Consider the following 17,069-nt stretch of genomic DNA (forward strand, 5'->3'; position numbering starts at 1 on the left):
CTGCAGCTTTTAAACAGTTGGAATGTGTCCTAAATGAAACATAATACAGCAAATAACAAAATGATGAGCTTTCTCAGAAGGACAAGGACTGCAAATATACATTATTACCTTTTAAAAGAAGATCCTTCCTACATATATTGCTAGTTTTGCAATTTGATAAAGCAGCTGGGGAGAAATGATATTAAACATATAAATTTTCTTTGTTTGTTGTATATTGATTGCAGTGAATTAGATTCAATCTACAGCTACTTTGTTTTTGTTTTGAGAGCTTGTTTGGAGTCAGTTGGCTGCAAAAATACCATTTTGCCAAGCCCCACTGGCACAGACAGGGGAGCAGAGTCGATGAACGCGTGAAGAGTAATTTTGGCAAAATGACTGACGTGGGCAGCCGGCGGCCCAATCCCATCTCCCACCCGCAGGGATTGCTGCTTCCTGCTGGCAAGGGCCACCTCCAAGGCAGCTGGAGCCTTTTCCAGCGGGGGGCAGGAGCCAAGGCTGGGTGGGAAGGGGTGCAGGGCTGCCCGACCACCCCTGTCCCTGCCAGGTTCTGGATCCTGGCTGCACATCCCGGTATTTCTCCCAGTTGCTTGGAGACAGTTGCTGTGTTACAAGTCAACTGGAGCTGTAAAACAGCACCACGGGCACAGATTGGTGATACTCTGTCAAGGGGGATCTTGTACTTGCTGACTGCTCACAGCTCTCTCCTTGCTCTTGTAGATGCAGAGATTTAGGTACTTAGCAGGGAATGACTTAGGAAGGTTTCTGTCCTCACTGATACATTTGTGATCCGTGTTTAATACCAAATGAAACCTGAAACTGCACTGATCATTTCCCAGTGTTGAATTTTGCTCACAATATTTTTCTAGTTGCATGAAAAAATGTGGAGATTGTCATTATACAGGACAAGGGAAATATTTCATACACTTGCTCAATAAATAAAAGGCATATTTTACAAATTAGTAGCTGCATTTTGTTCTTGCTCAGTATTTGGATATATTAAATACATTTCCCTGTTATGCATATGAATCTACACCATGTGCCAGAGCTACCTGATGTGAAACATGAAGAATTTAATTTACTGCCACCCTTCCTGTCCCTTAGCAACTTATCCTCACTAAAATTTCTGACATCTTTTGCACTTTGCATGCATGCATTTTAAGCCAACCATGAATTAGAGGCACAAATACCTTTAACAAACAGACAGCAGAAATACCAGGATCCCTGAGTCCTCTGCAAAGCTGCTTTCCAGCTGGTCAGCCCCAGCACATCCTGGTGCCCAGGGGGATTCCTCCCCAGGTACACTTCCTTTGACAGACTCAACACTGGCATCCCCTGCTCTTCTAGCTAAGCTCCAAATGCTTTACTGGTTTTGAATTATGCCCAAGATCCTATATCTGATCATTGTTGTACAAATATAACAGGACAGCTCACAGAGCCCTCAAAAACTGGGCTACTTTTCCCTGTATTTTGAAATAAGGGAATTTATTTCTACCCTTTATTTCATATCCCAGGAGGTCCTTTTCTCTTACTACACAATAAGCTGGTTTTCAAGCACATCTTTCCCGACGTCCAAATGAAAGCTGAAACTGCCAAGGTAGTTATTCATACAACCACCAATTTCTTTCAAAAACATGACCTCCCATTTTGGAATCACTCAAGTTGGAAAAGCCCTCCAAGATCATCAAGTCCAACCTTTGACTGAACACTGCCATGCCCCTGAACCATATCACGAAATGCTAAATTTTGGCTCCTGAAGGCTGGTGGGTTTTTTAATCCCTTTTCTAGCAATTCTAATCTTTCTGACACCAGCACCAGCTCTCCAGCTGTGGGAACATTCCTAACTCAGTTCTCAGGCTGTTTCTCTAAGTGTCCTGAGGAAGCAGCCATATCCCAAACTCCTCCATAGCTGGACTATGACTAAGAAGTCTCTGAGGTTTCCATCAATAACATTCTCTTTCAACAACGCTGCCTTTTAAAGGTCCATCATCCTTCAGGTCTGCTGACCTCTGGCAGACCTCCCTGTTTCTGGCACATTTGAAAGAAAAACATCTATCATCAGATTTTTATGCCTTTGGCTACCTCTTCCCTGAAATCTATTTTGGTGAGCCATAAAACAGACTTTTAACTCTGCAGGGTTAAAGTCTTTTCTCCCTTGTTCATATTTCCAGTTTTAAACTAAGGTTTCCTAATTCTTAGTGACACTGTTTAGAAGCCATTTCACAACACTGTCTTTTTGGTGGCTGCACTCCTAATAGACAAAAAATGAGGAAGGAAATAAAAAAACCAATCAGATAGCTTTTGTTTTAAAAGGTGTCTAAGGCAGCCTATGTAGAAGGATACTAAATTTCCAGCCTCAGAGCAAATAAAAATACTTGGAGAATCAAAGAGAAATCCTGTTTAGCTTAATTCAGAAAAATGCTTTAATTTTGCAAACCATGTATTGCTCTGGAATTGTTTAATTTTTCATCCTTGAGCTTGTTGCAGCAAGGGTTATCCTGCCACATGCTGGGTAAGGCTTTCTGCAGAACCATCAATCCACATAAAGTGTATCCAGACAGCTCCTTGGACACCAACCCAGGACAATTTTGAGAGCTCTCAGGAGCTGACCTGTGTCTCTCACTAAACTGATGAGGCAGCACTTCTCTGTGAAGCCAATTCTTTGCAGAAATATTTCACTATAATCTAGCTTTTCTGCTACTTTTCTGCATCACAGAGACCACCAACTCAGTCCTCCTAGAATGGATGGCTTAGAGCGGCCAAATTTCTTTTCAGACCAAGCAAACCCAGTGCAATTTATCCAAAAGACCATTGATGGAATTAGGATATTTTAGTGACAAACTGAGTCACAAATGCACGATTCACAACCGTTAATTTATTAGGTCATATAACAGAGAAAGAATTTGATGGTAACATTATAACACAGCTGTTTTATTTCAGAGGTGGAATGAGGCCAAGGATTGGATAATTGTGCTGCTTCAATTAGTGGTGAGTGGAGAGCTGGTGAAGTGGCATTGTTTGCTGCCAGGCAGGAAGCCCGGGGAAGCTCATTAACCAGCCTGAGGATGGGAAGGGCTGGGGGGCTGATCCTCAACAGGCCATGGCAGCACAGCAACAGCAGGGACCTTCCTTCCCCTGCACACTGAGCACAGTCAGCAGCAGCTCAGCCTAAAATCTGCATTTCCCAGAAAAAAAAAAACCCTGCATCTTCCAGCCAAAGGATAGTGGGCAAAATTGTCTGGGCCTACGTAGAGATCTCAAAGAATCATGGAATGGTTTGGGATGGAAGGGATCTTAAAGGTCATTTAGTTTCAACTCCACTGCCATGAGGGAGACACTTCCACTAGGCCAGGGACACCTTCCACTAGAACAGAAATCTGATGAAGATTCTCACAATTAGCATCTGTGGTCTTCTGTCCATTTCCCTGGAAATTCAATCCCACACACTTCTCTTTTTTTGTTCATTTCCCTGCATCAGAAGTGTTTAATTCATCCTTCCTCTGCCCTGCCTTTATCAAAATACAGTCAATCCTATCTCCATGGCAGTGATGGGCGGTCAACATTTTAAATAATGTTACCCTAACGCAGCTGTCCACAGCCCCCAGCTCCTGGGGCAGGATTAGGGTCCTATGGAAATCATTCCCTGCAGAAGTTGGGAAGCTTTTGCCTCAGCCAAGGAAAAAAAGCTCACAGTGCTGTATTATATTGCCACTGCAAATGTCTCCCTTGTAGGACCCAGACAAGGATGGAGAAAGGTTGTCAGCATTAACCACCATGGTTGCCATTCTTATCTGACCTTGGGAGTGAAGGGGAACAGGGGGAAACAACGAATCGCTCTCTGTATTTTTCAAACTGCTGGAAAAAAATTGTCAGAGGGAGAATCATATCATCTTCCTTTTTTATATTCTCACCTCCTTAGAAAGCTTATTCATATCCCTGTCTCTATTTAGGCTTCCTAACACGTACTCATTGGTGCATTTTTGGAGGGGCACAGGGAAAAGAGGGGCAGGGGAGGCTCTGCTCCCCAAAATCACCCTCCTGGCTGGCTGAGAAATCAAAGGGTTAACAGTATTATTATTATCATTCTTCACCACTTGCATTACTCAGAAAAATCCCAGCAGGCTGCCAAAGCTGCCACAAAACATGAACAGCCTGAAGAGATGGATACATATGGTGGCTGAGGCAGCTACATCCAGCTCAGGCTCCCACTGCCATGAGGAAAGCTCAGAGAAAAGGGATCTCTCCAGACCACACGGCCCCAGGAATGCCTGGAAAACGTGACAGCCCTTCAGGGAGTTGGACTGGCATTGTTCTGTTCCAGCTCTCTCAGTGTTACTGGGTTCTGAAGTTTATTTTGGGATTGAAATGAAGTGCAGAATTTGGACATCTCTGCTTGAACCATGGGGTTATCTGCAGTCCCTGACAGAGGAATCCGAGGGGACATCTGGCACTAACATCAGGATGACAAGGCATGGAGCAATGATAATGCTGCAAATACAATCAATGGTTTCACCTTTTTAAGAATTCCTCCAAAAGTGAGGAATTTAAGTAATCAAAAAAATTTTTAAAGGATTGGCCAGTCTTCCCAGATGTTAGAAAGTGCTGGATTTATGCTTTTCCCCACATATAAACAATATGTTACCAGCCTAACTCCCATTTTTTACTGTTGATAATCTCTGAGTGATTCAGTGCCTTGATACAAAGCCATAAATCTGACAATTTTCAAACATTCAATTTTTCAAAACATGTACTGCCATTGCCCTCCTACTGGTATTTATGTGGAAACACATGGACTGGATTTATCCAGCCCAACTTATATTCCTGCCTGAATGTCCTCTGAGCATTTGTGCCTCTAACCTGGGACAACCAGGCCCTTGGATTTATGCCCAGCTGTGACCTGAAGTCCCCAAGACTGAAAGAATTTCTACAAAATTTCTGAAGAAAAAAAAAAAATCACTATTTTATTTTGATTTGCTTAGCTCTGAGTCTTTATTCCTTCTGGAAATAAGTTGCCATGCATTTTCTACCTTGCACAGTAAGTTTAGTAAACATTACATTTTAAATGAGGTTCTGTAATTCCAAGTCTAAGTCTAACCGTTTTCCTTCAACCACTCCTAATATATCCTAAAATCCCAAGAGAGCCATTCAGCAAAGGTGTTGTTAACTTGCAAATACAAAGTGGATCCTCAGGTTGATATCCTAAAGCTTTATTCTGCACCACAAAACATCTCAGTCTGTTAAACCGTTGGATCAAAATGTCAGTAGGCTGATAGAAAAAAAAAAAACCAATTTGTAATCACTTTTTTCCCCATTTTCTTGTTTTCTCCCCATCTCTTTCAACTTCTGAGATTACATTTGTAAGAGCTTTCCTTCCTGATTTATTTTTCCTCATTAGCAAGAAGATTGACAAATGAAGAGAAGTATGCTGGGATTACATTTCATCTATTTTTGGTCTCTCTGCCTGTCTGATAGCAGCTCATCCACTACTTGGAGGATCTTACTCCAAATCAGAATGAAACACTCAAAGCTGAACTTAGCAAAAGATGAGCAGAGGGCAGCAAGACTGGATCTTACAAAACCTTGTAAATACAGATTATCTATACTGAAAGCATCAAATAAAATCAACCCCTTCTTGTGGTAGAAGCAGACAGGGCTTGCAGGGAGCAGGAGCATCCTTTGGGAATGGGTTATTGAGCCTAAGCTTGCACACATCACTCCAAACTCCACATTAAGCAAATTCTCAAGTCCGCAGACCAAAGATCTCATTTTATATTTAGTATATGAAGGACCAGATGGGCAGGAACCTTCCTACAACTACAGACCAAGTGATTTTTTAATGTCTGTCACTGTAACAGGGCAGTTTTCAGAGTAAACTTCGTGCTGAGAGAGTTCCCAGTGTGCATGGGAGAGACCAGGAACCAACGTGAATCAAAACTAATTAAAATAATAATTCAAAAGAGACACTTCTCCCAAAGACATTACTGCAGAACAATAAAGAAATTGCTGTGCAAACATGGCATATTTTATTGAAGACAACATTTCTTTACTCAGATCCCTATGGACTAGAAACCAAAATCCAAAGTGGGAAGAAAAATGTTCCTTGTCTATAGAATATTATAAAATTGAGATATTAGAAGGGAAAAAAATAAAGCCAAAAAAAGACCAAAAGCAAAAAACAACAAACTCTGATATTCTCCCATGGAGACAAATAAGTAAGAAAAAGAGTTTTCTAAATGTGGATTTGCACATTCATGCCAATTTGAAAGTTAAAGCTTAGAATGGGTCATACCTCTCCCAAAAACTGCTGTCATGTCACTGATCTGTGCTGATTATGAGTAACTGTGTTAAAACTATCTGGGTGGATAATTGCCTGGCAGCAGCAGTTTTGCATATAAGATTGTCACCAAAAAAAAAAAAAATTAAAAATAAACAACTTTTACATCTTACTACATCAAAAGGTCTTGAGAAATATGTAAATTGGATTAATGAAATTCATTTGTACATTAAAAGCAGCAAAACAGAAAATATAAAACTGCTTAAAATATCAAATGTTTTTTAATATTCGGAAAGTCAAGCTGAAGCTTCAATAGTAATCCAGCAATTAGATATGGGTTAGTATGCAAATGGAGGAGGAATTTCTCTCATTAAAAATTCCTCTGTAATGTCAGGAAGGTGGCAATATTCCTGTGTGGAAAACCTATTCTTGGTGACTTTTACAACAGTGTCAAATATCGTACCAGTTCCATTTTTATGTTCCAAACCCTTCCCTGTTTTCTAAGGTTAAAGACAGGAATTTACCCATCACATAATCCCTTCAGAAATGGAAAAACCTACCCAAACAATCTTCCTATTCCAGCAACAGTTAACATTAAAAGGTCCTAATCTACCCAAAGAAATCAAACCTTCATTTCAATCTGCCTTGAAAAAGGACAAGAACAAGTCAGGGCCTGAATGACAAGATTTAGTGTAGCTGCTTTAGGAGCATTTGAATAGCTCAGAGAGGATCCAGCCACAGCCATGGGAAGATTCATCCACTATGGGAATGTTCTGAATCCAGCATTTCCAGTTCCAGTGAAGCAGCTGAAACATGAGCACTTGGACAAGGCAACTGCAGAAAGCTGGAAATGCCTCACAGAATCCTAAACCCCTGCAAGTAATCCCGACTTCTTTGCAAGGAGAGAACCAGAGAATGGTTGAGGTTGGAAAAACCCTCAAAGATCACTGAGTCCAACCACTAACACAGCACTGCCAGGGTCACCACTGACCCATGTCCCACGTGCCACCTCCACATGGCTTTTAAATCCCTCCAGCAACGGTGGCTCCACCACTGCCCTAGGGAGTGTTCCAGGCCCCTCTTCCTGGGGAGATATTTTGTCTCATATCCAATCTAAACCTGCCCTGGTCCAACTTGAGGCCTATTCCCTCTTGTCCTGTTCCCTGGGGGAAGAGGCAGTGGCTGTCATAGCCTTCAAATGGCAGCAGTTGCCAAATTTGGCATTATTTGCTATGATTCAAGGCACGAGCAAGTTTCTTTACTCTCAGAGCTGCCAAAGAGAAACGCCAGGTCTCAGGCCTGAGGTTTTCACACCTTTACACATGGAACAAGACCCTTCCAGGGAAAACCACCTTGATCAATCCCTTGGGGAGACCAAATAGGAATGAGTTCAGGCACCCAGGTTTGGGGCCATACCATGAGAAAGGAGCAAAAGGACCAAAGTTCTGAACAGCACTTCTGCAGAGGTTTGCTTGGGAGACAAAGAAACAGGAAAAAAATTGCAGGAAAAGGAGAGAGGGAGATGCATATTCCTAGTCTTTGAGTCTTGGATAACAGCTACCTCCATCATTTCCAGCTCTGAAGAACCACCACTTTTTTAGGTGTGCACATGATTTCTATTAAATATCTCCAAACTATTCTAAAAATGCACAGGGAATTATGGGAACCAAAGAGCTACTCCTGGACAAAACCCATCTTCAATTCCATTCCCAATCTATCTGGTTTTGTACAAGCCAGCTCCAAAATAGGCACAGTCAATAAGGCATATTTTGATACAAAAAACCCAAGAAATTTCCACAAAATTATTACAATGGATGCATTGCTAGTCATTTAAAAACAATTTCCTCTCTAATTTAGGGGTTAAAGTGAGCCATAATCATCCCCAGTGTAAATAAATACACCAGATGCAGTTAAGAACTCACAAGCCTTCAGCAATGACCATGGCTTCTCACAAATCTATCTGTGCTGAAAAGACACAGGTCAAGTCCATTAAGAACAATAGCAGTTGTTTGGAGAACAGTTCTGGAAGAAGGAATTGCAGTAAAAAATACCAGGGAGATTGATGTGGTGAAATAAAAAAGGATTCTTGGATTTTGCTGCTTGTATTTTTTTCAAATAAAATACAACACAATCAACACAAGACTTTTGTATCTGCTCTGCAGATTTTTGTATGATATTTGTCCAGAACCAACCCTTTTTGTAACAGGCTGTAAATAAACCCTTCCATTACTTCTTTTTATGAACTTCTATGCTTCCAAATTTTCTCTTCATCAGCAAATAAAGGAACGCTTGGGTACCTACTCTTATCCTATCATCCTACACACTCATTCTTGAGAAACTTCCATGCATTTGCTATGACAATTTCCAGTGCTCTGATCAGCAAAGCTCCCAGAGACCCTCAAGTTCAGCCACATCCAGAACCCAAAACACAGGAGTCACCACTCAGCCATGAAGGCCACACAGGACACAGCCTAATTTGACCATAGAAAAATTATGTTTTTCTAACAAGTGAAAAATTTCTACCACAAGATGAGAACAAGGAATCCACCTCCCCAGACAGCTGTCAGAATATATGAGGCAAAAATGAGGTAATGATAAATTATTATTATCCTTCATTGTTGTATACAAGAGTCTGTGAAGATTCCTATCAGTGGCACAACAGGATGTAAAATATTATTTCTAATCTGATTGATTCTAAGTACATTTAAATTTGCTTATTAGAGGAATTTGCTGAGCCACACAGTCACAAGGCATGGGAAATGCTTTGAAGGTAGAAAAAAAAACTAGGCAGGGATTCCCTGGAAAGCCACCTTCTCCCTTACTGGTGTCCTGCAGAGCTGCACAGTAATTTCAGAGGAGCACAGCAGCTCTGAGGGGGATGGCCACCATTTATTGGGATAACTCCAACACTGAATATATCCCCATGTTTTTACCATTAGCCATCTTAGCAGGAGAATAGCAATGGGGAAGGAAGCCTTCTCCTGCCTTTTTTAAAAGTAATTAATGGATTAAATGTGAACCCAGGCTTCTGTAGAGGACACATGCTAGAGATTGGATATAAAAGGAATTTTAATCAAAGGAATGCAGAGCTTCTGCTAGATCAGACCCAAAAGTTCAGAATGTCTTCAAATCAAGTGTTTCTGCAGTTCTTAGCACCCACACAGAAGCTGTGGGGAGCCTGCTGTGTGTACCAACATTAGGGATTTATTTAACCCATCTGAAACCTCGAGAACAGTTTAGAAACCTCATTCCACAGTAAAGGTTAAAAGGGGATGACACTGAGGAAATCCAACCAAAACCCCCTAAATGAATACAGTACATGTCCACCCACAGAGTTCTCATTTGCTTTTTCCGATTTGGAGATAATAGCAAAGATATATTTTCCTAGTAGGGGTCCATGAGTGAAGCTATTTTTCAGAAAACTTGAATTTTTGGGATAGGGAAGGTTACTGCTCCTGAAGCCTATGATGATCAGATGCTCCTACTCTTCCTTTTAACCTCTGCACAGACTTGTGGCTCATGAAACACAACCAGCAGATGAACTGAGCATTTCAGTGTCAGCCAAATTGATTGGCAGTCTCAGAACATGAAAACCTGTCCATAAACAAAGGAAGAAACCATGACACAACACATGTGATAGTATTTCTCCTGCTTGCAAGATGCATGCACCTCCCCCAGAAAAAGGAAAAACAAAGAAAATAAAGAAGGAAAAATTCCAGATTTTTAGATTAGTTCTGTCCTAAGCAACAGGAGTTGGCCAGTTCATTCTCCACCATTTGAAACAATTCATCTGCTTTCCCTCACCTGCAGTTTTGCAGGTTTGTAGCAACATCCTGCAATTAAAAGAAATGGTATTTTCTCCCCTTAAATACCAGGCACAAGTAGCGTTTTTCATATAGCTCCAATCCAGCAACCAGGTTTCCATAGTATCCAGAGACTAAAAAAAGCCAACGGCCTTCAGGGAAATTAATTTTAATAGAATGTCTTGTGGTAATTGCCCAACCACACCACAAAAATGGCATTTATTTATTTGGCGTTAGTTTTAATACTTAACCCCAACACCTGAGAGCTGGAAATGGAAGAGATGCATTGTTCCTGTGCTATTTGAAGAGAGGCTGGGCAGATTTCTGCACGAGTGAAGACCATCCAGAGCTGAGCTTTATGTGAATCACAGGATGGTCAAGGTGGCTGGATGCCACTGGATGGCTTCTAGGTTGCCAAGAACTGGCTATTTATACTAAGCAGCTTAACTTTATACAAATTTGCCATTTTTAGAGGATTTTGTAGTAGGAATTTGGGGAAACAGTGGTTTTCATATTCACTAGGAGTCAGAAAGCTCCCTGTGGATATCTCCACACTCCACATGCAGTCCCACAAGCTTTGGCAGAATCTCTCAGGATAGGAATGTCAGGAAATTCTGCTAAAATACTGCAGGCCAAAATGCCTTAAAACTGAAAATGGAGAACTGAATGGACACAGAGTTAGTTCTGCACGTTGCTGCTGTTATCATCACAATTCCTTGCAAATCCTCCTCTCAAAGAATCATAAAAATGAGCTCTGAGTATCAAAGAGCTACCTGTTAAATTTTGGGGAACCAGAAGCCCAGTATACACCTCATGGAGAGTGAAGGCAAAGGAAAATACTTCTCGGTTCTGCTCATGGTCTGGAAAGCAAAGGGCTTTCATTCTCGTCTGCTCTTTGCTCTTATTTTTAAGCGTATTACTTGCTTGTGTGTGAATAACCGAGATCCTTTAAAAACCAAATTACTTTTTGTCTGCCCACTTTCATGTATGTCAAAAAGAAACTAGTTTTAATGATGTATTTTAAAAATTAACCAAGATTTGTTCCTCTTTTTAATGAGCACACTGGCACATTTGGAACACCATCACTTCCTACAGGTTAGGGGATACACACGAAAAACAAAAAGAACAATCAGAAACAGTTATGTACAGTGGGTTTGTGCCCATCCAAAGCACTCTGAGAGCACAATAATTTCATTAAGGTGCCACCATCCCCTAAAGAAAAACTAAGAAAAAAACCAAACAAGCCCAAACCCTCAGTTACTGAGTTTAAGTAGAGAGAAAGTAGAACACTTCTCCATTAAGTAAAAAAATGAATTCCCTCAGTCAGATGCTGCACAGATACACCAGGCTGTTCCACACTTGTACCACAGCTGCTCCTTTTCCAAGAGCCCATTGTCCCAACCCTCCAGTACATCTGTAGCTAGGAGAATTCCAAAAGCATAGCAGGAAGAAAGTTTTCTTTGGAGTCTGAGAGCTTGCATTTTAAGCAGTGTCAGGGGCTGGCTGGTGCTTAATAGACCTACTTTAGAGATGTCACCAAGAGGATGATGAGTAACTGGTTAATAGAAATAAGCTTTTTCCTCTAATGGTTGGTTAAATCAAAACTGTGTGCCATTTAAATATACAGATTTAAAAATAGTGGTGCCCAGCCTGGTGCTATGTACATACATAAAGAATCCCAGAATGGTTTTTGTTGGAAGGAACCAAAGCCCATTCAGTTCCAAGCCCCTGCCCTGGCCAGGAACTCCCTCTCCAGAAACTCAAACACTGCAGTGCTGCTGCAGCTTTGGCAAACCCCTCATCATTAAAAAGAGGTTTGTAGAGTTGATCCAAGCCCAGAGTAGGTGCTGTCTAGGAACAGAGCAGCTCCTAGCCTGGCTGTTCTCCTGCCAAGCAGGAGGCTCCCTGGCTGGGCAGGAGCAGCAGCCAAGCTGGCAACAAAAAAATCCTCCTGCAGGACACTGAACCAATGTGGACCTGCCTCTGCTGGTCCCCCAGAAAGGCCTAAGTGTGAGAGCTAAATCCAGCCCTCAGAAATGTACTGAGAATGCTGGCTTTGCTGTCTTCCTCCTACACACAGCACTCTTATTAAGCACTGCATGGAGCTGGTGTCCATACTGCTGGGAGGAGAGGGGCAAACTTTCAGCTGCAACGTGAGAATCCTGGTTCTTACAAAGCCATTAGCAAAGCCTCCACTTATTTCCAAGAGAGAAAAAAGTATCATGGTTCTCATGAGTCTGCCCATGAGGGAAAAAAAAAAAAATTTAGATTTCTCTCTGGTGGTAGAAGCGAGCAGAGTTCACACTAGAAATAAGAGAAAACACACCCAGAGGGTAATTAATATGAAGATTATCAAAGGATGGAAAGGTTTCTCTCTTGCTAAAAGGACTGGAATCAGTAGGAGCTGGCTTTGTAGAACCACTAATTCACCCAGCCACTGAATACCATTGTAAGGCATAACATTGCTTAAAATATTAATAATTACTAGAGTTTAAGCTACAACAATAAAGTCCAAAGTTTGTTTCCTACAGCTGTGTAAAGTGCTTACTGGAATAAACCCAGTAACCTATTCCCAAAAAGGCTTCATTTGTGTATGAAGGTGTTTTTTTTTTTAATATTTCAGATTTTTTAAATGTCTATTGCAACTTTTTACATGCAGTCAGAGGACAGATATCTTTTATACAATGATAAAATAATGCTGTAATAAAATGTTTATTTTCTACCCAAAAAAAGTTAAAGAAAAGTTTGTACTAGTAAATTGTATAAGCTTTTGAGGATGAAGAAATGCAGGCAGTTATACTACAGATATTTTGCATGTTTTAGCACAGGTACCAGTTCTGCAGCAAAATCATGACATTTCTTCTATTATCATCTCTGGTTTTTATCCTCAAATTAAACCTTGAATTTTGCCCCTTTTGTTTTTATTTTTTAAATGAATAATTCACCAGGTTTATCTAGTTTACATATTAACTGGAATGTAAATAAGCAGCTATGCTATTCCAAAGACAATAACATTTCAATTTCTCTAGAAAAATAAGAGATTTTATGGCACAATAATGCAAACTGCAATGCCTCATTTAGAGAACAAATGCATTGTTCTGGTAAAATATTGCAGAATTAACTTGGCTTTCTGAGTACTGGTAGTGTAACATTATTGTTTGTGTGACAGGGAAAATCCCCATGAGCCACATCAGGCAACACCTGCAGAACAGCTGCGCACTCATGGGGACAACAAGAACAAATAGTAATCCACTGGGGGTTAATTTTAAAAGACACTCTATATCCTACCACACTAAAACCCTCCACAAAACTCTGTTCTGAGTTAAAACAGGCCTTCCCATTTAATGGGTTTCTTTACTCAAAAATGCTTAGACTCGTTTATGTCATCAAAGCAAATCCCCAAAACAACCCCACCTTAAGTCATGTCTCAAGGCAGAACTCACTGAATTTTTCCAAACTTGAGCAGTTATAGTATAGAAATCCAGTCACTGATGAGTTATTAATGACCTACAAAGGAATTAGTGACGGTTATAATTTTTTAACCCCTTTCTTATGGAGACTGCAGTATTTAGCACTTGGCCTAATATGTTGCTTTACTTTTATCTATCTTTTTGATCAGACTGATATCAAGACTCAAGAAAACATCAACTAAAATAGTGAAAAAATAACACATAGAGCAAGCTGTAAAATGTCAGCTATAACAACCAAATCATAACCATCCTTGTTTTCTGACTGTTCATCAAAGCTAAGGAAAAAAAAAATCACATTGAATTGGCATCTCTTAAATTGCTTATGAAAATCCACATCTATTGACAGCTGCCTTTACCTCACACTCCTTCAGCTCTAAAACTACTCCTGCACTTTTCCAGTACATTTGCCCTGTGCTCTATCCAGGAAAGCCACTACACACTTCACAATTTTTATCACCAAAACCACGGCTGGGTTTGAAGCAAGGAGGAGACAAACCACACACTGTCAGAAATTTCCATGGAGACTCTGTGAGCACTGTTTCCAAGGGCAAGTGTAATGTTCATCTCTGAAGTCTCATGTTAAAATTAGTTGTACAGGTTGGACAAATCAGGAACTGCACATTTGATAAAAATTCAGTCATAAGATACAATGCCAGCTGTTCCAGGTAATCCCTACTCCATTTATCTGCTGGAGCAAAACAGAACCTTTTCTCCCTTTTTTGTATGGATCTTTTATTTGTTCTGCTTCACATATATCAAACCCCAAACATGAATTATTATAATGCCTCATAGCTGATACTGAAGTTTTTCCTCCTCCAGAAGATTCCAGACCATAACTGTACACAAAAAAATGATGGCCTGTCCTCCTGCCCTCGTGCTCTGCAAAGAAAGGATCTATATCTCCCTGTCAAACCTGTCTTTCCACAGTGAGGTTCCCCTCATCTCCATGACCCTGAGCCACCAAACCTCCTGAAGCAAGAATGAAGCATCTGCTCTGCCTCTCATTTTGCCCCCTGCCAAACTGAGCTCTCCCCTCCCTAACACCCAGCGCCTGCCACGAGTGTTAAAAATAGCACTAATTAGGATCCTGGTTGCCCATTAACTCTTTTATTATTCATGTGACATTTATGATAAATGCCTGATATTACTTACAAATGGTTGAGCTGGCACTTACACACAGAAGCATAAACTTCAGAGTCATGGTAGAAATCATTTAGGAGCAAGGCAGGCTGACTACACCAGGGCATACAACCACTTGCTGGCGTGTAAATTTAAATCTTTTAGTTCAACACAACAGACAAAGTAGCTTGGCATTCCTGGAAGTGCAGGTGGAGTTCTATTTCAACAGTCTTTTGCATCACTGTAAATATCTCTAAAGATGGCTTTCTCCATCCAGCCAGGGCTGTGCACTGCATGTTGGCCATAAAACAGAAAAAAATCCTGCCTTTCTCCAACAGAAAAGTCTCCTACAACAGCCAAGTTGTCATTTCTCAGGATTATCATAACCTCTTAATTAAGTTGCAAAATTCAGAACAGAATAACCCCGATGAACATAAATTACACAGAAATGGATTTGATTTGCATGTAATAATGGCTTCTTTCAGAATTAATTACAAATATGCTGGAGTATGGATTAACGTCCTCCTGATTCAGCACTGTATGTGCATGTTTAGCTGCTCTTCTAAGCTAAGGCTAGGAGTAAATTGTCTAGACAATTAATTATAATTCTTCTCTCATTTGCCAAAAAAACAGTAAAGCTTTGTGCAGAATCAGCTACCCAGCCTTCTTCCACCCCTTCAGAGATCTTTAAAAAATCCATGAGCATATTTGTCATTCCATAATGAATTAAATTGCACATTGTTCACCATCCATTCTATCTGTGCAATCTGCCAGTACAGACTCTTCACACTTCCCTTGGATTAAAAGCCTAACTAGAAACCCACCTCTAAAAACACAGCCTTGTTTCAAAACCCCACCTAACAGGGACAGGGAGAGCTTTGGCAGGATCCCTGCCCAGGGATCGCAGCAGTTCCATTTGTAAGCTGGTTTCTAACGCTAAACGCTTCTCCTTAAGTAAACAAACAGCAAGGGAAATGTGCTCGAAGACAGAGATAAAAACGCATATCTATTTACTTTAGAAGCCTGCAAAGCCTGTTCTTTCACGGCTACAGTGTGAGGAAGTGGTGCAACTATTTAAATTCAATCACCATGGGAGTTCAAGGCACGCTCCAAAAAAAGCTGCATGTTGTACCCTCTCCTGCATGCAAAAGCCAGCTCTGCAGAAATAAACATTGTACCACCAGAAGTATTTCACCACCCCATACATGGGCCTGAAGAACAAGACATCAAATAATGTAAAATCAATAAATCTTACGACAGGGTTTGGCCAATCCATCCCAAAAGACCTATTTTCAGTACCCAATTTCACAGAACCACAGCATCCCTTTGTGTTGGTCATGAAGAGGTTGTGGGGGGAAAAGGAAGAAAAGTCCCAAATCATGATTTTGCTGTAAACTGCCCAACAACACTCAAAAGGACAACCAACTTTTTAAACAAAACCTAAAACACCAACAAAAAAATCCTCAAAATATCAAACATGAAGATATTTTTGGCATAAGTGAACAGAGTATTTAAATATACGCTTTTTATAAAGTAATTTTTACTGCAATAACATTCATTGCTTTTTTTTTTTTGTATTTCAGTGTAGTGTTGGAAAAATTCAATTTCAAGCCAAAGCAATTTGCTTTATTCTCCATGGTTACTAAATGCCACTGGACCATGGATATTTCTGAGTGCAGAAATAGTTGTATAAAAAGTCATTAATTTTGGTTACTTCCCGAAAATATTTAGAAGAAACCAGAACTGATGGCCCACAGTAAATATTGAAATTCATCTAAATTTCAATAACTGAAAGAAGACTAGAACCTCCCAGATATCTCTGAGAGTGTATTCCCAAAGGACAAAAAGAACAACCAGAAAATCCCCAGTCAGCCTGACCATTGTTCTCTGTCACTGCTTTCCTGAATGCTGCATGAAGTTTTAAATTGATCAAGCGAAGCACATCACTGGTGTTAGCCCACAGAACTTGCTGCTCAGAGGCATCCCACACTTTTTCCAGAGTCAATTCTCCACCAGGATCATCACTCTTTCCCCAACAGAGCACTGAGAATCAAATTTCAGGATCTCCTACCTCGATCAAAAAGTCTCCAGTTCTCAGGCCAGCTTGCCATGCTACTCCCCCTTCATCCACAGATTCCAAGTACTGCAAAGCAGGAAAGGCTGGAGTTGGGGTGAATTCTTCAATTGGTGTGTCAGCTTTAAAAATAAATACCACATTAAAAAAAGAAAGTTATGGAGTGCTTGCAAATACCACTTGACTACAGGCCTATCATTGGCCATTCCAATTTAGGGTTAAAAAATGGTGGGTGCTGGAAGTGAGAGGGATGTGCCTCACGGGAGATCAGGATGCTGGGGACAGAGTGCAACCCCCCTGCAATAGCAATCCACAGGTCTTCCTTGCAGAGG

At 40.7% G+C, this 17,069-nt stretch overlaps 1 protein-coding gene across 8 annotated transcripts in view; it reads right to left on the reverse strand.

Annotated features, from left to right (window-relative positions):
* Nucleotides 1-17,069, reverse strand: part of SHANK2 (SH3 and multiple ankyrin repeat domains 2) — a 250,193-nt gene that overhangs the window by 98,433 nt on the left and 134,691 nt on the right. For all 8 annotated transcript variants that reach the window (XM_077179594.1, XM_077179592.1, XM_077179591.1 and 5 more), the window contains one exon: nucleotides 16,735-16,859. In XM_077179594.1, coding sequence (XP_077035709.1) covers nucleotides 16,735-16,859 — 125 coding nt within the window. The remainder of the gene's footprint in view (nucleotides 1-16,734; nucleotides 16,860-17,069) is intronic.

The sequence above is a fragment of the Agelaius phoeniceus genome, chromosome 6, assembly GCF_051311805.1.
Source record: "Agelaius phoeniceus isolate bAgePho1 chromosome 6, bAgePho1.hap1, whole genome shotgun sequence".
NCBI lineage: Eukaryota > Metazoa > Chordata > Aves > Passeriformes > Icteridae > Agelaius > Agelaius phoeniceus.